The 23,123-nt window shown below is 45.8% G+C and overlaps 1 protein-coding gene across 1 annotated transcript in view; it reads right to left on the bottom strand.

The window, feature by feature from the left end:
• igl (IQ calmodulin-binding domain containing protein igloo) overlaps positions 1 to 23,123 on the bottom strand; it is a 251,059-nt gene that overhangs the window by 9,346 nt on the left and 218,590 nt on the right. The window contains exons 3-4 of the mRNA XM_050178710.2: positions 7,902 to 8,081; positions 6,165 to 6,276 (exon numbers count right to left, since the gene is read on the bottom strand). Of these exons, the coding sequence (XP_050034667.1) occupies positions 6,175 to 6,276; positions 7,902 to 8,081 (282 nt within the window). The 3' untranslated portion in view covers positions 6,165 to 6,174. The remainder of the gene's footprint in view (positions 1 to 6,164; positions 6,277 to 7,901; positions 8,082 to 23,123) is intronic.

Raw genomic sequence — 23,123 nt, 5'->3', positions numbered from 1 at the left:
GGCACAGAGCTCAACCATACACAGTAGCAGTAACGAAGTGTATTCTTCTTTGGCTGCTGGTGTGTATTTTTCGCAGGAGTGTAATCATCAACACTTTGTTTTTATACATGTTTAAAATGTTTTACATTTGGTTAGAGCAATATTAGCGCTTTGTTTGGCTGGTTAAGCGCTGCGCCAACAAGTGGCTGGACCGTGCAGACCGATCAGGCCGCACGTACGTCTACGCTAAAGTTCCTTCATCAGCTTGAGTTTATGCCTCCAGTCATTTGCCGAAATGACCAGCTTGCCTGTGGTTACCGGAATACCAGACACGTTCGGCGCTACGACAGAATGCTCGCAACGCACGCTGCTTCGATAGCTCTCGCTTGGGGTCGACGGCCAAGCGGCTAGCGGAGAGGTTTCACGCGGGCGGGGGCGGGCTCCAAAACAACCGGAAGTGGACGATGTGACGTCGCATCGTGACGCGAAACCAGTGAAGGCGGAGCTTAGCCCCGATCGCTCGGCGAACGAGTTGAGGAGGAAAAGCATGACTAGGGAGGAGGGTAACTTCTAATCGCTTGTAGCTCCATTAATACGTAACGCTTCACTTAAATTGTGGTGTGAATGTTCTACTTAAGCTGTACCCTACGCGTCTACAAAATTTGTCCAAACCGTTTCAGGGGCCCTTTAAGGTTCGCTTGACAATCCTCTGCAGGCAAGACCTCGTGTACTATATATTTCTTATTGTGCCATATCTCGAACTCTACAGGTGTACAAACGCGCGCGCGCCTGGACGCACACACGCACTGTCCTGAATCTGTGGCACCAACGTAGTATGACGTATCCAGAAGGTCACAAGGCGTGAGTGAGCGATTTGAAGCTTCTCATTTTTTTACAGCGATGCTGTATATGGCTAGCCGATTCGTCCGTCCGTTCGTCGGTCCATCTGCCGGTCGCCTGTACGCCGAAAACTCCTCCGGAGCAACCCCATGTGCATGCGCAAAAAAAGAAAAAAAAAAAAAGAGAGGCGTGCGATTAGCCAACACCACCTAGATAGCGCAAGGCCTTTTTACTCCGATTCATGACGTCACGCTACCTGGTCCGAAATTTCGATTGACAAGGCTGGCGTGATGAAAGCGGTGACGTCAAAATACCTGTTGCCTACTCGGGAGCATCCCCATTAGATTCTATGGCAGTCGAGCCAGGTAACATGACGTCATGGATCGAAGTAAAAAGGCCTTGTGCTATCTAGGTAGTGTTGGATTAGCTGCGCCAGTACCGACGTCATTGCTCTCCGTCGCAGCCGAGCGCGCGCACAGCAGTTTCTCTCCGGCTCCGAAATGGGTAAGCCACGCGTCGTACGTACTCCTGAGGAGCAGGCGGCTTTCGATCAGCAACGCCGCGAGCAGAACTGGGAACGAGCTCGTCTTCGCCGTGCCGATGCTGCAGCCCGGGCACAAGAACAGGATCGTGGAGCCGAGCACAAGCAGCAACTGCGTACTGAGGATCCGGTAGCCTACCAAGCCGTCGTTTAATGAACCGTCGGCATTAGCCCAGTGATAAGCACCGGGGCCGCACGTTTCAGCTTCGCTGTTGGAGTAGGGAGTGCGTGGGAAGTGATTTTTTTTCTCAGCGTTCTTTGCCCCCTTGCGCCACTAAACACTATTCATCATCAAGCTCCTAATTTTCTTAACCCTTTCAGCGTCGTTTCTTATTTTGTCTAATATAATAAAACAAACAGAGCGGTTTATTTTTCGTTAAATTATAGATTCTTGGGTTTTTGCGTACCAAAACCGCAATCTGTTTCTGAGGCACGCCGTTGTGGGGGCCTCCGAATTATTTTAACCACCTGCGGTTCTTTACCGTGCATCCAGTACAGGTGCACCCTTGTTATGGTCCTCACATTCCTATCTTCGCTTCCTATATCCTTCCTACAGCTTCGTTTTATGGCGTATGTACATGCTGAAAAACTAACCGGCACGTCGTGACGCTTAAAGCAACCCCCGGAAGGCGAATGCTATAGTTTCGGTTTCAAGGAACATGCTCGCTCCAAGTGGTTGCCGGATATCCTAACTTATTTTTTTTATTTCTATTTTGGGGAATTCTAAATCGGGCGAAGTGCGATAAGTGGTTGTCTTCGTGCGTCCGTCGAGCTTACCTCCGCTCACCCTTGCCACTCGCTCAGCGATATCAAAAGTCGGATCGCGCTTGGTCATCCGCTTCGGTTGTCGTCCCAAGTATGAAGATGGGAAAGATAAGACAGAGAAGCTCGATCAAGCGTGCAACGAACGGAAGACGCAGGGAATCAGGTCAACCGTGATCAACCAAGCATTAGACGAAGATGGCTAAAGCGGACATATCATGTATTGCGCGGCTCTGTGGTGGTGTCGTCTTCTCGTCTCGTGTCCCGTCTACGTTTTGCACTGTTGACACCAGAACGGAAAACCAACAAGCCCAAGCTGCTATTCTAGCGGCTCTGCGCTGTTCTAACACCGGGAATTCCAATTCTGCGAAGTTTTTCAGGTTTCATAATGACAGCTGGTAAGCACAATGATTTCTGTTCTGCGCAGGTATTCATATTGCATGAGTAAACCAATTCTGTGCAAGCCTCAGTGGACTGACATAGAACCAGCGTCGCTCAACCAATTCGTCATGACGGCAGCCCATCTGCATGCTGTCGGGGAAATACTTGTACTGAAGGGCTTGAGTGCGTGTTTGTTGGGCTACACATTTTTTTACTTGATCCACTTCACAACTCGCGAACAAAATTAACGATTGATGGTGCCAGAAAGTTAGTTTATTTTTACTACCCCCATTATATCTGTGGACTAGTTGAAGTGCAGTCATAAACTTAACCACAAGTTAGGAATTTCAAAGCGGCTACTTTCACGAAATGACGAAATGTAATATATTACCCGCGAATATTGGTAGTTAACGATGGTTTGCTATATAATTATTTTTCATTATGATTGCTTGGCACTGGTGTGTACGAGCGCTGTCCCAGAGCTTTAAAAAATGAATAGAAGCTTCTAATGTAAACGCGGCAGAAAAAAAAGCGCTTCGTAAACATCGCCGCGCGGCCAGCGGACCTGCAAGCGGGCATGAGCTCAGCCAGCTTGCATGCGAAGTGGTGAAGGGCTTCGCGGCAAGCCTCCTCCTCTTGGTGGCGTGCCCTCTCCCTCTACCCTCCGACCTCATCAGTGACGTCACGGAAGTATTGTTTAGTTTGTAAATTATTTCCAATTGGATATCCGGCAACCGCCAATGGTGGAAGCGGCGCTGCCGCCGCGTATCGGCATGGGACCGATGGTCCCAAAAGGAGGTATAGAGACTTTCCGCACCCTGCTTAAAGGATTAATATCTGAATATCAAACGTGCTAATATGTTCATATGTTCATTTTCCTATGAATAAGTTTTTTTTTTCACTCAGCTTTGGCCGCGCTTATTTTTTTTTTTTAATATGCTTTGCGTTATACTCTGCCGAAAGCTCGAATTATTGAAATGCCTTGTTTGAGTTACGCGGTTTCCGAATGCGTCAGGTGCATAACGGATCAAACGAAATCGCGAGTTTTGTTTCAATTGACCGGAGTTTTGAGTTTTCGAGATTCCATTATGGGACTCAACGCTACCTAACTTGCGTAAGGTTGGTGCGTAAGGGGCGGCGGAGTTTCGCAATCGTATTATTGCCCCATGGCGCGATCTGGCTATGATTGTGCCTAGGGGACTTATCGATCAAAACAGTACCGGAATTGTGCGATGAAGCGCTTCGAGGCTCTTAATTTGGCGAAGAAAACAAAAGAAAACAAAAGGAAGCGAACAAGAGTTCCTCTCTTACGTACGTCGTTCACCTTTTGAAGATGGACGCTCCAGAAAGCAGATGAAAATTCAATCGAAGAAGACAGCCGCAATCTCTCTTGCTCTCCAGATTTCCCCTCCGCGATTCTTTTTTTCCTTGAATTCGATGAAACATTTTGTACTGAGCTCACGTCGCCTATATAGTGCGGGGAGCGCATGGCAACAAAGGCACGTAATGAAAAGGACTCTCGAGCCCGAAAATCGATCCGACACAGAGTGGGCCGCTACTGTGCATCTTCTCGGCGTTCCGTGGGAGAGAATGCATGCATGCTTTCGGCAGTGCTGATAAGAAGGATTGGGCTATGTGATTTGGTGGCCGCGATCTTGCAAAAAAGCTTGATCAGCGTCGCCGAAGAACTGCACCCCCCTCCCCTCCCCACCGTCTCTCGTTTCCCTTGCCTTTTCACTGTTACTCCCACCCTCTTCCGCCATGAGCAGATCCGTCGTTCCCCCGTAACCGGCACGTCCTGTTTTCGTACCAAGAGATCCCGATCTGTGGAAGTACAAGGTAGCCGTGCGGAACATCGAAATTCGTTGAGAAGCAGAACAGACGACGTACGAATGAGACCGGTGTGAAAATAGGTAAGGTGGTGTTGGGCGGAGACCTTCATGACTGTCGGCGGCTTCAAAGGGTGCTCCGGCACCGCTATATAAAGGGCTGAAATACTGCTTTATCAAACTCTATTGCTATATTAAGCGAGCTCTAAAAGTTGCAGTCGAGCATCATAAATTACCTATACTGGAAGTAGCTTCGGCTCGTATAGTACGGTTTAGTTGCTGCAGTAACGTTACGGATGTTTTGTGAAGCGACCAAGTCGTGTATTTCTCAATGTGTAGCACTGTAGTGGAAGCCACGAGGCGTGGTATATCGCTGGTAGTTTGCATAAGAAGCCGTAACACGCAGCCACAAACGGAAAGCGTTGCCTTCTCGCTTGTTGCTAGTTTCGCATATATATGACGGTCATGTCTCTCTTCATGGTCGACGTGGCTTTGTGTCGAAGGTATTTTGGCGGATGATTATGCATTGAAACGAATTCGGTCAAAGAGCAGAAAAACGACCAACCGAATGAATATTTGGGCTGTCAAAGCCGATTCTTTTACAGCCTATCGAGTACCGATAGAAAAGGCCGTCCTGAACGGCAGCTTATACAGTTATCCTAGAAATCTATACAGTAAGTGCATCGTACCAATGCTAATCTATGGGACTAAAACTTGCAGGATAATGAAGGAACTTGAGAAGACACTAAGTATCACGCAATGAGCGATGGAACAGGAGGTGGTAGGGACATGAAGATGGCAGTAGGGATTAGACGGATAACGGCTGTAACTGATATTATGGTTGAAACTCTGATGATGGAAGATAATTGCTCAGGTGGTGTGATGAGATTAGGAAATTTACACAGGCTTGCGTAGCCAATTGAGCGGGAAGACGAACGGGTAATTGGAGATCTTTCGGAGAGGCCTTAGTAAAACTAGGCGGACCATCGATGGTGGTGTTGATGATGGCTATGATGGTGACATACATATGGTGAGTAACCTGTTGGTGATAGTGTATTTCACGTATTCTTTACGCCCTCGAAACAATCATCTCATCCCAGAATCATTCGCTTGCATGGTTTAGAGGTGCACGTATACTTTACACGCATCTTACTCCCCCGAAACAATCATCTCATCCCAGAATCATTAGCTTGCATGGTTTAGGGGTGCACGTATACTTTACACGCATCTATTAGATCCATCAAAGCGTGTGGATTACGACGCATGCGCATAACCTCTCAGTCGGTAAAGGTAGAAAGCTCGCACATGTCGTCGCCCCTGTCATCTTGACAGGGGCGACGACATGTGCACAACGACGACGGCACAACTTCTGCCGTGAGCTTAGAGTTGTTATTTTACGCTCAAGGAGTTGCGCCTCTTTTTGCCTCCTTTAAGTACATTTGTGGCGCGAACTGGAACCACGTAAAATAATCTGTACATTCATGCGGCATGTCTCCTGAAGTTGAACAAGCGATCGCTGTTGCTACGTCGTACTTTGGAAACCTCAGTTCTTTGGACACCGACGCGGAACCATGAAGACACTTTTCATGCATTTCACGAATACAAGTGGCGCAAAAGGCGTATGCATACGCGTTACCGCAATACGATTCTGGGGAAGCAATGGGCACATGCAAGGCTGGCGTGGTTAGCATCGCAAAGGCAGCGCGTCATGGTTCTCTATGCGGAAACGTTCCAAATACTTGCTACTGCGCTCCGTACATGAACTTGGATCTGTTTGAGAAATTAAGCAATCAAATCGCAGTTTGTGGGTGTAGGCAAGGCTGTGCGTTCACCTGATGTTGGTCATTCTGGCTTAGCGCGCGTCTTGTAGCCGCGGAACGTGGCCTGTATCTTGACAGCTGCCTTCGCCAGATCAGGGTCGTTCAGGTCCATGTCCTTAAGCTCCTGCAGGAAGAGGTAAATACGTGTAGTTACGCATAGTGTGGTGGCAGGAAGCACGCCGTTAGAACCTGGCGACGCGAAAATTGTTAAGCTCGGCCTCGACAAGTCCAAATAAATGTTTTTTTTAAAACTGGCGCTTTGCTAGTGCGGTTAATTTCCCTTTTACTCCTTTGTACACGTATGCACTTTATTCGGCCGTTTTAGGTACGCTTAATATCGTGCTTTGTGTGCAGCTCGACATTCAATAACGTGCACTGCCGGCTTATCAAGCATGTGACTGTCACAAAGGAAAGCACGTCTACGGAGAATGCTTCACATAGGCTTGCTTGATTTCGCTCAACCACTTATATGCCCGCCTACTGTCTGGCAAGATCTGTGTATAACTTCTTGAAAGTTATACTTATTTTCGAACTAAAAAAAGACCTATCTTCGTGGTATACCGTATCTCCCAGCTGACATTATCCAAGCTGTTCAACGAAAAAAAAAAGAAAAACAGGATTAAAATAAGCCTGGTGCAAGATAAGCTCTCAAGACCTACGGTGTTCCGTCGTCATACTTCTGACGACCAAACACTGTAGGTATTAAGATCGTATCTTGCACCACGTTTTTCCGTTAATATTTCTTTTTCCTTGAACAGCTTGACTAGCGTCATTTGCGACACCCCATAAAGCTACTTGCATTATTCAAGCAGCACCCATCGTTCGACACCAGCTCCGGACCTTCTCCGGACTCGAGGACGCACACCGGTGACATGCGAGCGCGGTGCTCACACAACACACGCACGCACGTACATCATATGAAATAAATTATGCGACTATCCAACAACCTAACTGCACGTTATATGCAAGGGCACATACATGTACTAGTATACACGCACGTGTGTCTAATGTCCTTGATATAATTGAAGAAGTTTACCGGCTTTCGCTGTGGGCAAAACCTTGGGAGACACTATCGTGACTTGAATATATAGTTCTTTCACCATATCACTGAGATGTTCGCACGCAATTACGATTATTTTGTCAGCATTGCATAGAACACTGAAACGTTTTATCTGGTCATATCCTATATTTATCGCCTACTGAATTTCTTTCGTAAATTATGAATCACCGATTTGCATTGAATCGTGTTTTCCCCACTCTGGCGATCCCGCTTCGGGGCTGCAGTGTGCTGTTGTAAATAAGATAAATAAGTGGAAAAATGTTTAGTAACGTCAAAGATTATGCTAGTTCGTTTTGCGTGATTCGTAATGTAACAGTGTGACTTTGGCGCTGGAACGCACATCACTCGTAAACAAACGATCTGTCGATATATCGCAGCAAAAGAAGTGTCCCTTATGAAGGAACTCGGGCATGCCATATAGGCTATAGCAAGTCTCGTTTTCATTTGTATTTGATGCTCTTCTTGCTTATTCGTTCGTACCTTGTTTTCATTCCGCGACACTTATACATATTCCTCGTGTGTCCTCATTGAAAGTAACGCTGCTATACAGTTTGAATCATGGAGAAGTACGCCAAATTAGCTTTAGATGTTTGCCAGTTTTCGCTCTGCAGAAATCATTTCGGAGCTTCGTCCGCATAGCCACGTGACCAAGGGGGAGCGAGCAAGAGGGGCCGGACGCTGGCGCTCACGTCGGGCAGTTCCTTGTCGGCGTCGTCATCCTGGTCCTTGGATTCGCCTTCCTGCTGTTGGCCCTCGTGTTTCTTGGGTTCGTGCAACGGGCTCTTGCGAACCCGGTGGCCCCGGAACGTGGCCTGGATCTTGCTGGCCGCCTGGTTTAGGCTCGGGTCGGTCAGGTCGATGTCGGCCAGCTGCTTTCGCCAACGCCGTCATGCAAAGCAAAGGAGAGAAAGAAAACCAGCTGAAAATGCGCCCTGTTGAATGGTTAGGAAAACTCGGCGTACGAAACGGAAATGCATCGGCAGGCGCTGTTAGAGCGTCACACACACACGCACACACACACACGCACACAAACACACGCACGCACACACATACACGCGCACACACACACACACACACACGCACACTGCTGAGTCATCGTATTCAATGAGGAGGGGAAATCGCCATAGGCTTCTGCACCCATCTCCATCCATATGACACGCTGAAGGAAAAGGAGTATTTGCTACTCTGTCAGGCACAGATGCACTACGCAGCAACGCCACACGACAGCACGTCGTTTACGACCGCGAAAGCGGCTTTTTCGGGGGCATGTGACATGTACTCCAAACGCTGCTTATCTAGTGCACTTTACTCAAGCGCTTCATGCCCTGCCAAATAAATAAATAAATAAATAAATAAATAAATAAATAAATTGGAGGACGCTTAAGCTTCGCCTTCAAGAGTGGAACGCGAAAGCGTTCCCGTCGACCCGCCAAGGGGTGTAAGACAATGGGCTACGGCGCAGCGATCACTTACGAGGCGCCCCGCATCGGACGCGGTGAGCGTCGAGCAACGCAGCGTTCGGCGCGGCAACGAAACGTGCGCCTGAGCAAGCGGAACAAACGCAACACCGCATTCACTAGAGGCGCTTTTGTACCGCTTTGAAGCATCGCACTCGTGGCTGAGTGGTAGCGCCTCCGTCTCACACTACGGAGACCCTGGTTCGATTCCCACCCAGCCCATCTTGAAAGTTGTTTTTTATTCATGAAGTGCCTGCCAGGATTTATCGCTCACGGCCAACGCCGCCGACGCCGACGACACCGGCTTTTCTGCGACACGAGCTCCTTAACGCTATCGCGTCAAATAAATAAATAAATAGATTCGACTTTACAGCAACAAGTAATGAAAAAATACGCAGAGCATTCAACTAACATTAGGATGTAAAGTTGGAATTTGACTCTTCCTGATTCAAAACACTCGATTTGATGCGGTCCTAGTCCGAGAACTTTGTTGAAAACGGCTTTGAATAACAGTCCGTTGTTATTTCTGTAGAAAAGCCATTAGAACATTGGTAATTAGGGTCACTGCTGTGCTTCACTGGGAATAATATTTGGAGGGAAATAATTCGTAAAGGCTACTCAACAATAGACCATACTCACACTATCAATCAGGTGATATAGAAATATGCGGAATATAACCAACCGTTATATATAGATTTCATTGATTACGAGAAAGCGTTTGATTCAGTCGAAACCTCAGCAGTCATGCATTACGGAATCAGGGTGTAGACGAGCCGTGTGTAAAAATACTGAAATATATCTATAACGACTCCACAGCCACCGTAGTCCTCCATAAAGAAAGCAACAAAATGCCAATAAAGAAGGGCGTGTCAGGCAGGGAGATACGCTCTCTCCAATGCTATTCACAGCGTGTTTACAGGAGGTATTCAGAGACATGGATTGGCAAGAATTGGGGATAAGAGTTAATGGAGAATACCTTAGTAACTTGCGATTCGCTGATGATATTGCCTTGCTTAGTAACTCAGGGGACCAACTGCAATGCATGCTCACTGACCTGGAGAGGCAAAGCCGAAGGGTGGGTCTAAAAATTAATCTGCAGAAAACTAAAGTAATGTTTAACAGCCTCGGAAGAGAACAGCAGTTTACGATAGGTAGCGAGGCACTGGAAGTGGTAAGGGAATACATCTATTTAGGACAGGTAGTGACTGCGGATCCGGACCATGAGACTGAAATAATCAGAAGAATAAGAATGGGCTGGGGTGCGTTTGGCAGGCATTCTCAGATCATGAACAGCAGGTTGCCGTTATCCCTCAAGAGAAAAGTGTATAACAGCTGTGTCTTACCAGTACTCACCTACAGGGCAGAAACCTGGAGGCTTACGAAAAGGTTTTTACTTAAATTGAGGACGATGCAACGAGCTATGGAAAGAAGAATGATAAGTGTAACGTTAAGGGGGGATAAGGAGAGTGCAGATTGGGTGAGGGAACAAACGCGAGTTAATGACATCATAGTTGAAATCAAGAAGAAGAAATGGGCATGGGCAGGGCATGTAATGAGAAGGGAAGATAACCGATGGTCATAAAAGGGTGACGGATTGGACTCCAAGAGAAGGGAAGCGTAGAAGGGAGCGGCAGAAAGTTAGGTGGGTGGTGGAGATTAAGTTTGTAGGGACAACATGGCCACAATTAGCATATGACCGGGGTAGTTGGAGAAGTATGGGAAGGGCCTTTGCCCTGCAGTGGGCGTATCCAGGTTGATGATGATGATGATGGTGAATCCATCTGCTTGAAAGCATAGGGCGCCTGGTTTGTAATCTCTTACAATATCTTTTTCTTGAGCAGCATTGAAGGTTGTGACAAAGTAACAAGCACAGCTTGCCAGGAGACTGCCATATTGCTTCGATCGCATTGTGTGGAAAGCGCTCTCCCATTGAGCGAGTGGATTTGGCTAATTTTGATCCGTACACCAAGAGGATCTGGCTCAATCTGGCTCGTACTTGATCCACAATACGATCTTCTTACACGGTTCGCTTGCCTTATTTTATCCATTTGGTTGTTATACTTTTTCTAGAGGAAAGGTGGCTCGTTTTCCTTGTCATTGCAGCTCTATCTAGCATATTTTCGGTTTTTGGACTTGGCGGCTCACTTTTAAACACACACACACATACACACACACGCACATGCACACGCACAAAATGTCTAAATGCTAATGATACAGAATTTGTGGTTTTCATTCAATTTCGCCAGAATGGTACACGATGCGTATGGCTGGCGTTTTCAGGGGTGGAGTAAATAAGTCGTGCGCAACGTTACGCGGCAGCCATCAACGTTACCGTCAGCGTCGTTAGCCGCATTGACGAGAAGAGAGCGGAGAGCGGCAGAGAGCATTGCGAGGAGAGCAACGTTAGCTGGATGAAGATGAGGGCCTGGAAAGTGACATTAACGGCTCTCGAGACCGGCCCACTACAGTTTTTTTTTTCCCCAGCCTCCAATAAGTGAGCCTTATTGCCATAACATGTGCCATGATGAAAATGACGCACAAGAGCAAACGAGGGCCTAAGAGAAGCAAGGCGGGTTAGCGTAAACACCGACTATAACTGCTGGGCGCTTACTAAGACATGCAAGGGCTTGCATAAGCTTAGCGATCATTACACCAGGAGGCGGTACGCGAGCGAAATTTAACGATTTGATGACCTTCTTCGTCCTTCCGTGCGGTGAAGCGAGTACTGGCAGTTCATGAGAAACGGAGTCAGTTAACTGAGGTTTATGAAACGAAGCACGACGCTGAGACTAGGGACCATTAACAAAATAAGACTCTTAGTCGTAGAAAAAAGGGGAAAAAAAGGAAAAGGTTTGTGTGTGTGTGTGTGTGTGAGAGAGAGAGAGAGAGAGAGAGAGAGAGAGAGAGAGAGAGGTTATACTAGACGAGATGCGCGAGTTGCCTTGCTTTTCAACTCTGCAAGTTCTCTCTCTCTCTCTCTCTCTTTGAGAAGCGGGCGCAAACCAGTTCCGAGCCAACATGGCAGCGGAAGGGGGAGGCACATCAGTCTTTGGCGGTGCAACATCGACGAACAGTGAAACGAAGAGAAGACACTAAAAGGAACGATCAAGTTGGACTCGTTGTGTAGATCCCATCCGCTCGTTTTCTCTCAAACATTGCGCGAGTCTCCTTTTTGCTCGCTTTTATGCCGCGAGCGCCTAAATATAGGCGCCCGCGAAAGCAAAACGACCGCACCGTATCGTTTCGACGTCAGGCGCAGTCGGGGCCTGCGGGCACCACCTCATTCTTCTCGGACGTAATTTGGCGTGCGCCGCACGCAGTTCCGCCCGCGTCGCCACCACGTGACTTTCGCTTTTGTTTGTTTGTGTTGTCTGTTGGTTCGTTTCATGCGTCACGCTCGTTGTCCGCCTCTGACAGTGCGCCTTTGTTCATTCATTTCCGCATCCTTGTTTATTCTCCACCAGAATGTCCCACGTACGACCAGAGACCGCCGCTGCATAGGGCGCATACTGAACCGCGAAACGCATCTGTCTGAATTCCTCACGCTCAGCTAGTGAGCCCAGGATGGGTATAGATGATACCGGAGTTAAATAATTCTTTGTCTGTTACGCTGCCTCCCTCCTGCCGTGTTTTTTTGTGGAGCATTTTCATGCCATGAGAACGAGTCATGTACTCACCGACACGTTAGCCGTGGGTTCAAAGCTGCCCAGGCCGGCGCAAGGGCATTCATTGTCAGTAGCATATAATAAACATGCACGACAAGCGTTGTTCGTTTTCTCGGCATTGATTGCCGACATAGAGCTGCTGCCTTGCATACGACGCGAAAGCGAATGGCTTTGTTTCCGCCAGCCGCTCCAACTGGAATCAATAAAGTTCACCCCCCCCCCCCCCCAAATTTTTTTTGTGTATATGCATACTCTTTCTTCAAAGTATATTTTGTCGTTGTTGTTGTTTCTTGCGTTCTGCATGATCTCTGTCATAGTTAGATTTTTTTTTTTGGTTCTGTCATTTCGTGTGCTACTGAGGGCGTGTTGCGACGAGCCTGCCTGTTCTGTGTTTGCAACCGCAAAATTTCAACAGTGTTTTCCGCGCTCATGCGCGTTATAGTAGAGAAAATATTTTATTTTTCTGCGGAAGTTCTTGACGGTCGATGATATGCAATAGCCGCATTTAGATGTTCGTGCTGATGAAACAGTAGAGCAGTGTCTCATGATTTGTTTCTCGCCTGTTCGCACCGTTACATTTAGTGAAGTTAACATTCAAGGTTCAAGGAAGGAATTTCTTTCAACAGGTTGTCGGTGTTGAAGGGACGCCAGAATGAAAGAAAAATTGTGGTGGGAACAGCTTTTCGGCTACTCTGCTGCGGTTTTCGACTTTGCAAGTCTTAAAAGATTTTCCTGCACCAATATCGCCCAAATCCATGAAAACGCTTGGAAATTATTGACGTCACTCTTTTTTTTTACCTTTTGTTACTTTAAAGTAAACCCTCCGTGATTGCTTATATAGTGACTATGGTGTTGGGCGGCTGAGCAGGAGGTCATGGGATCGAATCCTGCCCATGGCGTTCCACATTTCGACGAGGGCGAAATGTGAAAACACCCGTTCACTTAGATTTAGGTGCACGTTAAAGAACCCCAGGTGGTCCAAATTATTCCAGCGTCCCCCACTACGGCGTTCCTTATAATCAGATTGTGGTTTCGACACGCAAAACCCCACATTTAAAAAAAAAAATTCTTTAAAGTCATATTACCATTAATTTTGCGTGGTATACAATCCGTATTCTGTTAATGAATCTATACGGTTTTGAAAGGATACTTACTAGTTCCAAATGATGTGATGTTTTTTGTCAGTATTCATTTAAATAAAGAAAAACAAATGGCTGATGGGGTTTTAACGTCCGATAGCGACACTGCTGCTATGAGGTACGGCATATGGGGAGGTTTCGCAATAATTCAGCCGACTGGCGCTTTTTAACGTGCAAACGAAGCACGATACACAACAGTTCTTGTCTTAAGACCAATCGCAATGCGGGCGGTAGTCGAGATCGCGCCCTTGTGCTCAGGTGCGGAAGGCCGTGGGACGATCACTTTCGGCGATACTATCGTCTCGGCCATCAGGCACGCGTTTATTGGCTGATTGAGCGCTACGTCATGCGAAGGCGATAGTATCGCCGAAAGTGATCGTCCGAGAACACGCCCTCATGTTCTTCGAGGCACCTGGGAGGGGGGGGGGGGGGGGAGAGGGGAGGGGTATTCTGTAAGCGTCCACCTAATGGAGTGTCCATTTCGGCCGCTGCTGATTGGCTAAGGCCGCTCGTCTCCTCCTCGCTCGCACAGCTGCATCCAATCAGCAGCGACCACCAAAATGGACAGTCCACTAGGTGGACCCTTACAGAATAACACCCCTGTACTCCGTTCCATACATAGCGGTCAACGCTGTGGAGGCTAGAGGGACTTCTTGCAGCGGCTTCGTTCGCATCGGGATATAGTTCGATGTTTTTTGAGCGCAATTGTTTTTTTTTTATATAGGCTGAGCATTGAATGAAACAAGTTTTAATCCTTACAAACAAACACACTGTGGTAAACGACTGCTAATGCGTTGTTTTAGATCATTTTAATTTTTGTTGTTCTTTCCGGTTTTTTTTTTATTTGCCACCCGTCGCGAGAAACCTCACGTGCATGCTCGCGCGAGCGAACGCTGTTGGCGGCGCATCGCAGCATGGACGGAACGCGCGGAGTGATAACTTTTCTTGACCGAACTTCTTGCGTAGCTTCCACAGCATTGCCTACTATGTATGGAACGGAGTATAGGCAGTCGAAAAATAAAGTTATATTGTTACGGCTGTCGGACGAGCGACTGCATGGCGCGCAAAAAAGAGTAAAACGAAGAAATGAGATTACTAGAGGAAGAGAGAGTGGAAAAGAGAGACAGAGAGAGCTGAAAAATTTTTAGGGACGACATTTCGGCCTAATTGGATAAGAGAGAGAGAGAGAGTGAAGGAGTGGGATGGATATGCTTTTGCATCTTAAGAAGGGTAAAAAAACGCGCATGGCTTCACGAGACGCCGACATAAGAAGAGGAGGTCCCTGGAAGAACGCCGAGTAGGAGGGCAACTTTCTTATGTATACGTTTCTTATTATGTAATAACGTCGGCCCATTTTTGAGCATCTCTTGAGGGTCATTACAAAAGAAAAGAAGAGGAGGTGGTAAGATGTCTAATATTCAACACTTCGGCACAGAGTCGGTACACATCTGTAATAAATGGCAAAAAAATGTAAAACAGAAAGCAACTTATAAGCTCTTTAGATCCTTCGAAAAAGGGCACCATGTTTGGTCGAATGGTAATCTGAAAGTGCGCTTATACGAAAGAGCTGCGCGGAGCCAGTTCTTGTGAAAAAAAATCGAGGGGGATGGAGCGTGTGGCGGGATTAAATAACAGAACAGCAGCTTTCGCTAGTAGTGCAGTAGGGGCCCATAGGGTCTGGAACAAAATGTAATCCCCCTGTCTCTTGTCGAGCATGGTCGTTGTTCGCGGGCAAAAAAGATTCTGCCATCCCGTCTCCCTAAGTTTTCTTTTCTTTTTCTTGTAACATTTTTTTTTCCGTGATGCCACCGCAGTGCTCCTTCAGCAATATTACTGCATCCCAAGCGCGAAAGGAAACCGTCTCTTCTCAAGCTGATGCAGCAGCTGCGATGGTATGAGGGCGCTGACTTCTATCTTTTACGTAACTTCTAAAAAAAAAAAGAACTGAAAGAAGGGGGTTTAAGGAAACCTGTGATTACTTCCGAGTGCAAGCAGAAGCAACAAAAAAGAAAAAAAAAGAAGAAAAGCGAAAGGAACGTGGATTCTGGAGAGCGTGGGCTTGAAACAGTAAACGAGCTTAGGTCAACGAATAAGGAGCGAAGGGGGCGTTATGATCTCCAGACTTTGATTAACGAAAGAAATGTGAAGATGAAGCTGGCTGAACTTTAAAGGCGAGTGCAACGGTTCACGTCGAAATACGGTGTGGTGATTGCGGAGGAGACGATTACAGTCGTACGACGCAAAAGTCGCGACTTCGACGAATCGCTCAGATTAAGTGGAACAGTCTAATAATTTTATTCGTCGGAGTAACGGGATCATGTCCCACGTATTCTGGTAGCAAAATGTCACTGCTCAAGCAAGAAAGAAATGCCTTCAAAGTGCCTTAAGCAGGTATATTGTAGAGTTCTTCAGACTGAGAAATGAGGCCCGCGTGAGGCTTCAGTACAAAGGTTATTCCAAAAAGGCTGCCGCACTTTTAGGCGTTAACGAGGTCTACGTCCCTTGTTTCGGCAAACGTGACATGGCTGATAGACCGACTCGTCCGACATGCTACTTGAACATTCGGCGCCTGCTTCTAATTATTAAAACCAGAAGATTCGACAATAATGACGATGTTTACTGGCCGCAATCAACAGCAGATGCCGTCATGGGAAAGATTTGGCAGTGTACTTATAGCAAAATAAGAAAACTAACCTAGTTAACGTTCAATTTTCTAAATCCATCCGCTAGGAAGCCCGGCGAGTTTGCACCCAGAGATGTGACTAGTGAATCTCAACTTACCTGAGGGTGGAATCGAAGTTGGCTAAAAACGTGGGGCTGAATTCGCAAAGCTTTGCGTTCGTGAGAGCAATCAGGGTTCGCACACCTCATTGAAATCCTTGAAAACCTTTAGGGCCCTTAACACGCACTAAAAATAAATGTGCTCCTTGAATTCCTCGAAAACTTGGAGTTCATGACGACTTGACATTCAGGGTAATAAACACTGCATAGAAGCTATAAACACTGCGTAGAAGCTATGCCATGTGCATAGTTTATCGGGAAACAATCGTATATATTTTTATTTGAGAGTGTCACTAAATGATTGTGATGTGGCGTGCCTACAGACTCAACGGACAGCCCAGTTTAAATCGCCATTATCATCGCGGAAATTGACAAATCAAGATAAAGCGGCCATGCCGGGCTACTATTATGTTGATTTCCTAGCTGGTTCACATCGCAGCCATCATATCTCCGTTTGCAAGCCCATATGGGGTCTAGCTAATGCATAGCGGAAAGTAAGTTTCAGTCATTTGACTTTAACACAACGAGTATCTTTGGCTGATGTCGGGCACTATATTGACCATCGTGCCAGAAGGTGATCGATACATCATTAAAAGGGGAAAGTCAACTTTGAAAAGCCACCTGTAGAGCTTCAAGACAACTCCAACTCAGCAAACGCTTGGTTGCAAGGAATTGCAAATAAGGAGATTTCACTAATTTTCAGTGTATGCGTACGAATACGGTTTTTCTCCCCCTTCTTGGAATTTTGGCCATCAGCATCCTTGAGTTGTCCTTGAATTGACCTTGAACTGTGTGCCAAATGTTTTGTACCAACCCTACCAGAGCTGCTTGCCCACGGGCCAACCGCCTTCGCTAATTTGTCCATCACGATCGCGTCGCGCCTCCTTCCAGGGCAGTTCTAGCGCAAGAAATTCGTTGTGAACAAGGGTCGTAGTTTTATATCATTCTCAATTCGACGCAAAGACGGTGATAAACGTTACTAACGATTTTTGAGGCCAGTAAATGGTCACACCGGCGTAGATATTATCGAATATATCAGTCCTATTTCTAGTAAACGCACGCGGACAAAACACAACAAGATGTTCCACGAATAACGTTTACCGTTATTGATTGTGTTCGTGTATGTGATTGTGCAATTCCTTCGCACCATGACGGTCAGATTGTTGCATGGTTATTTATTATCGCATGGTCATTTTGTTCACACGCATTGCTGTGCTTCTGTGTTTCATTATGCTCAATGAAAGTTATTTTTATAGACCTGCATAAATTTTAAAAACTTTTTTTCTGGTATGCTGTACTCGAGTTCGCTGTTTATAAATAATCTATTAATGTACAGTGTATGGTTTTGCTGCCTGCCAGGCTCTGCCTCTCAAGCCTTCAAAGGCTTTGGCAGGCCTGTATGAATGTAGTGATTTGATTATTGGCAATAAAGGTGTTATTATTATTATTATTATTATTATTATTATTATTATTATTATTATTATTATTATTATTATTATTATTATTATTATTATTATTATTATTATTATTATACACCTCGCTGTTGGAATGTAAATAGCTCAGATAGGCCGACGCGCATTGCCTTTGTTGATCAACGCAAATTGGATGAGATGATTGGCAGGTTCGACTGGTCTTCACTGATTGTTTCCGGAGTGCCAGTGTTTATTGATGAACAATTTTGTTCGAAAATACGCAGGTTTCAAAAAGCCTGCACTCGAATTGTTCTAACTAAACAGAGAAGAAATCATAACTGGCTTACCGTGGATATAATGAATGCAATCGCCTACCGAGACTTGCCGCGGAAACGGCTTAAACGAACTCCAAGCAATGCTGAGCTTCGCGCTAGCTACAGAATCGCAAGGAATAAAGTTGTCGCCCTTATACGATGCGCAAAACGACGCTACTTTCAACGTCAGTTTCAATTATCTGTTCGAAACCCGGCGAAGACGTGGTCACTGATAAACCACCTACGCGGGAAAGATACTACCAATTCAAAGCTAGCTGACGCTTTCGCATGTGATCTTGCACAGACAGCCACAATCTTCAATCAACATTTCGCGCGCGTTTCGGGAGCAACTTCAACGGTGCCAGCTGCCCGCTCTCGAAAAGAAAAAAGCATATCGGCTTCCGCGTTTTTACCGACGATAACATTCGACACACTCGCAAGAATAGTTGCTGGGTTTAGGCGACATAAGCCAGCTGGTATAGACGGTATATCGGTATCTTTGCTCCAACGAAACTTCAACGCACTATCGCGTGTTCTTGTCATACTTAATGGATTCCTAGAGACAGCTACAATGCCGGCGGAATTAAAAACGGCTATTGTATCTCCATTATTTAAAAGAGGAAAGAAAGGTATTGTGGACGGTTACCGACCGATTTCGATCTTGCCTATCATGTCACAAATAATAGAAAAATTTCTCTTAGAAACTATGACGTCATTTCTAGATAAGTTTTCACTTATATCGAGTCGTCAGTTCGGCTTTGTCGCGGGACGGGGCACCATTGCTCTGCTCGAGGAATTTTCAGACGAATTAAACACAGCTTTAGAACAAAACATGTTTGCATGCGCATTGTTTCTCGATACTTCTAAAACATTCGATACTGTGAACCACGAACTCCTGCTTGAAAAACTATACCTACTCGGTTTCAGGGGGCCATTTTACCAGTTCCTAAAAAACTACTTGTCCGGCCGCTCGCAGGTGATAACTTTAGACAACGAGTTATTCATCAATAACAAGCTACCTTTGAAAGCTGGAGTGCCTCAGGGCTCTATATTGTCTCCTCTTCTTTTTAACATATTTTTTAAATGATTTTTCTTCAGCTGTATCGAAGTGTATGATATTTCAGTATGCAGATGACACTGTCCTTTTAACTAAACATATTTGTTGCTCAAAAGCAATTGCGTTACTTCAAGAGAGTGTGTACGATGCAGTGACCTGGTTTGCTAATAACTGTTTGTCAATAAACAAAGAAAAAAACAAAAATGTTATGTTTTAGAAATCCACTTAAAGCAACGGTTACAAATTTACCCTTGTTTCTACACTGTCGTACTTGCCAATCGTGTCACTGTGTCCCTGTAGAATATGTAAACTCCATTAAATACCTTGGTGTTTTCTTTGACAGTGACCTCTCATGGAATGATCACATGACATATCTTTGCGGCAGGCTCAGAAGTGTTTCCTCGCCGCTTTTTAACATTAAATCCATTGTTCCGATGCCTGTAAAAATCACTATCATGCACGCCTTAGCATACAGTGTGTTACGTTATGGCATTACATTGTTCGGGTTTTGCTCATCTCGATGGCTCTGTCGGATTGACAGAAACCTAAAAAATACGTTGAAGTCCATTGCTTATATCTCTTCCTCGGCCGACAATGTGAACTTGTTTATACATCTGCGTCTTCCGTCATTTAAAACTTTGTTCACTCAAACGGTCGTGGTAAGACATTTTTAGAACCCTGATTTCAAACAGGAATATATTGCTCCCTGTGCACGGCGGAAAACATTGCGTTTTATAGTACCGCACTGCAACACACGATTTGGTAAAGCTAGTAGGTATGCTTACGTCCCAAGAATATTCAATGACCTGCCTGATCATATATTTACTGTGACTTCGAAACGAAACTTGAAAAAAAGATGTTGAAGCCACTGTAAGATATGTAGTACAATACTACATTTCTCTTTTCTTGTTTCTTGTATTTCTTTTGTCACTGATTTCAGCTGAGTTTCTGTTTCATTCTTGTGTGATAAACTTCACGAGCTTTTCCTTTCTGTACATGTTGCCATTTTGTCTTTGTTTGCCGACATGCCGGGCCAAGTCACGCAAGCCACTTCCTTGGCTTTGACGGGCCTGCCTTCTGATGTACGATTATTGTAAGATGGCAACAATTATTATTATTATTATTATTATTATTATTATTATTATTATTATTATTATTATTATGAATTCTTTTACCACAAGGATGTGGTCCAACACCTTTTTTTCATTTTTTTTGTACGACTAGTTGCCGAATCGAATCGACTGCCTGTTGCCGTAGAAAACGCGAGTACTATGGGCGCATATGCTTTGAAAATTGAATGCATTTACTCGAAAGAGTGATTGTCTTGTCACTGTCTTTTTTTCTTTTTAGTTTCTCATCACGGCTTCATTTTTACGCATTATTCTCATTCACGCTGATTCATCACAATGCTCACGTATGATTATCTGTTTCTTAACGATGGCTTTGTATCGGTTCTCGCTTTCTTTAAAACAACATGTTGGTGGCGATTTCTTGGTTTCCTTTTTTTTATGTAACAGCGTGACAGCTGCCTGGGATCCTGCACATACGATCAGCGGTTTATACTCTTAAATAAATAAATAAAAGTGTTTATGTGTTCTCGCCGAACGCATCGTGAATATCCTGAGCTGGAGGTATACCCGCGAGACTGCGAACAAAGATGCGACCCAAGTCGCATATAGCACCCCTACTTTGTATTCAGAACAGCGTCGGTACCTCGCTCGACTGGTCATCTTGTCGACGTAGAGGGGCTGTAGCGTACCGTCTTGTGAAGCTGCAACGCAAGATCATTGCGTTGAAAGGCTTTCCGGTGCCCGCGGTGCTACTTGATTGCTTTTCCCCGCACAGATGGTGCAAAAGAAAGTCTCCCTCATATTGCAAAGGCGGTAGGATCTGCGTGAATGTTTTATGGACCCATTGGGTGACATCGTACGTGGATGGTTTCGCCGCTGCCCAAGCCATAACACGGGCTACCCGTCATCTTAGTCAATACCTCCTACCCCGCTCCACTACCTCAGATAAAGAAATAAAGATTCATAGTTGCCCAAAGGACGATGATGTAAGTGCTTTAAAAAAGGATAATATTATTGCGTGCAATAAAGTTTAGCGTGGTTCACGCAGCATCTATTGTAGACCCCATTCAATGCGATGTTCGAACGAGTAAAAATTTAACTCAGGCTATTGTTTCCGTCTCTTTGATATGGCGCTTTTCACTTTTCGTCGCCGGCTTCTATTAACCCCTTCTAGTTCTTTAGAGCGTTGGATTATACTAGCAGACGTGGTTTGGCCAGGTCACGAGGCGCCGCTGCGTGCTGTCCGGGGTGCAGCGCTTAGGGGCGTGCAGCTGGGCAGTGAAACGGGGTGCGTGAAATAACAAACAAGTATTTGTCAAAGAATGGAGAAGGCGGCCGGCCGTGGCACTATGTGCTGAATACAGAGAGCAAAAAACAAAACAAAAAACAAAAACAAGGAATGAAAATGTGCAGAAGGGTGCCCGTGTAGGCCACCGGGTCCCGAGTGCCGCTGACCCTAGTGACCCTAGTCACGTGGTGACGCCACTGCTCGGAACTCTTTATACGTTTACATGTCGGGAGCCAATGTATTCTCTATAGAGTGCGGTGCAAACTGTTCTAGTCTTTTGTCGTTGTATATTCCGGCGTGTCTAGGACTGTATGTGGACCTAATTTACTTTCTTACTTAACTCATTTTTAGATTCCAGGAACCAGTGCCACTATTTCTTATTTTAAGATATTTTTGTTATCATTATTACTCTTACGCAAAAAGGAGTACAAGTGATTAAATACCTAATTTTCATTTCGAAACAAAAGGGAGATAGGAGCTTCAGAGCGCCGAGTGTGCTGCAGATGCCCCTAACACGGGCCTCGGCATCAAATGTCATCGCGCGTGGAGAGGCCCCGAAACTTTTGACGGAGACTGTACGTGGTGCTTGCGGGGCACCTGAGATCTGTTCACGCCCGCACGTTTGTGTGCGTGTACAATTCCTTAGACAGCAGAACAAACGCAACGGTAATACTCGTCACATCTGGCTTTCCCGCAATAAGCCTGTCTGTGTAAGAAAGCCCGCTTCTCTGGTTTCCTCGTTTTAGTAGCGACAGCTTGCGTATGGGAAGTGTTTGTACGTGATGTGCATGCGCGCTGAGAACATTACAACCGAAAGTGTAAGCGTCGTTATAAATAAAACGCTTCATGCGCTCTTAAATTAGCAAAGGTGCACCAGCATAAATTGAAAAGAGGTCTTGTCGATCTTGACACTGGCGCTCAAGTGATTTCACTATGAGGACACTGCGTGACTGCACAGCCAAAGGTATCTCTCACATCACGAAGCAGTGTAGTGCAGTTCGAATGTGTCTCACGCTTGTCGTTGATAGTAATGACGGCGCATGGCAGCGCGGCAGTTAATTTGCAAGCCTCAATGGAGACAGGTGAGGTGCGTTCGAGGACAAAAACCTCCCGGGACACGCCTTTGTCCTTCAATCGAATGAATTGGCTTGATGACAATGAAGACGACTATGATAACGTGTTAAAGTGAAGAAGGGATCAAAGGGAGCACAGGCGGAAAAGTTAACTCGCACGTTACGATAACGAGACCAGGAGTTTCTTTCTTCCTTTTTTTTTCTTATGGGAGGGGGAGTTGGACAAGAACAAGATTGTTCCCAGACTTGTCCCTCCTCACTTGCCTGCGTGAAGTGGCCGTTGCATAACCACATGAGCTCAAGTTAGGAAGGCGCTACAAAGTGAGTCGCCCATTGTTAACTTCGTGGTTGGAATGAATCTGGGAAGGAGACCAGAAACTTTCTTCCCTAGACGTCGCAGCCCTCGGGGAAAAAGTTTAGCTCGCCTGCAGTATTACGCGGGACGACTGTCATCGTCGCTATTTCGAGCAGACTCGTTCATTGGGAGGCGAGTTCCATATGGTGGGTTAGTTAAAAAAAAAAGCGTTTTACTTTTCTGGTTGAGAACTTGGCTACAGGGGTTACTCTTTTGCGTACAACAAGATTTTGAAACCTGAAAGAAAGTGGTGTGTCTGCTTGACGGCCTTTTTCTCGCATTCAGAAAGCCCCCCCTTTC

Source organism: Dermacentor andersoni, chromosome 5 (assembly GCF_023375885.2).
Source record: "Dermacentor andersoni chromosome 5, qqDerAnde1_hic_scaffold, whole genome shotgun sequence".
Classification (NCBI taxonomy): domain Eukaryota; kingdom Metazoa; phylum Arthropoda; class Arachnida; order Ixodida; family Ixodidae; genus Dermacentor; species Dermacentor andersoni.
The sequence above is the reverse complement of the archived record's forward strand: the minus strand, read 5'-3'. Positions and strand labels throughout refer to the sequence as shown.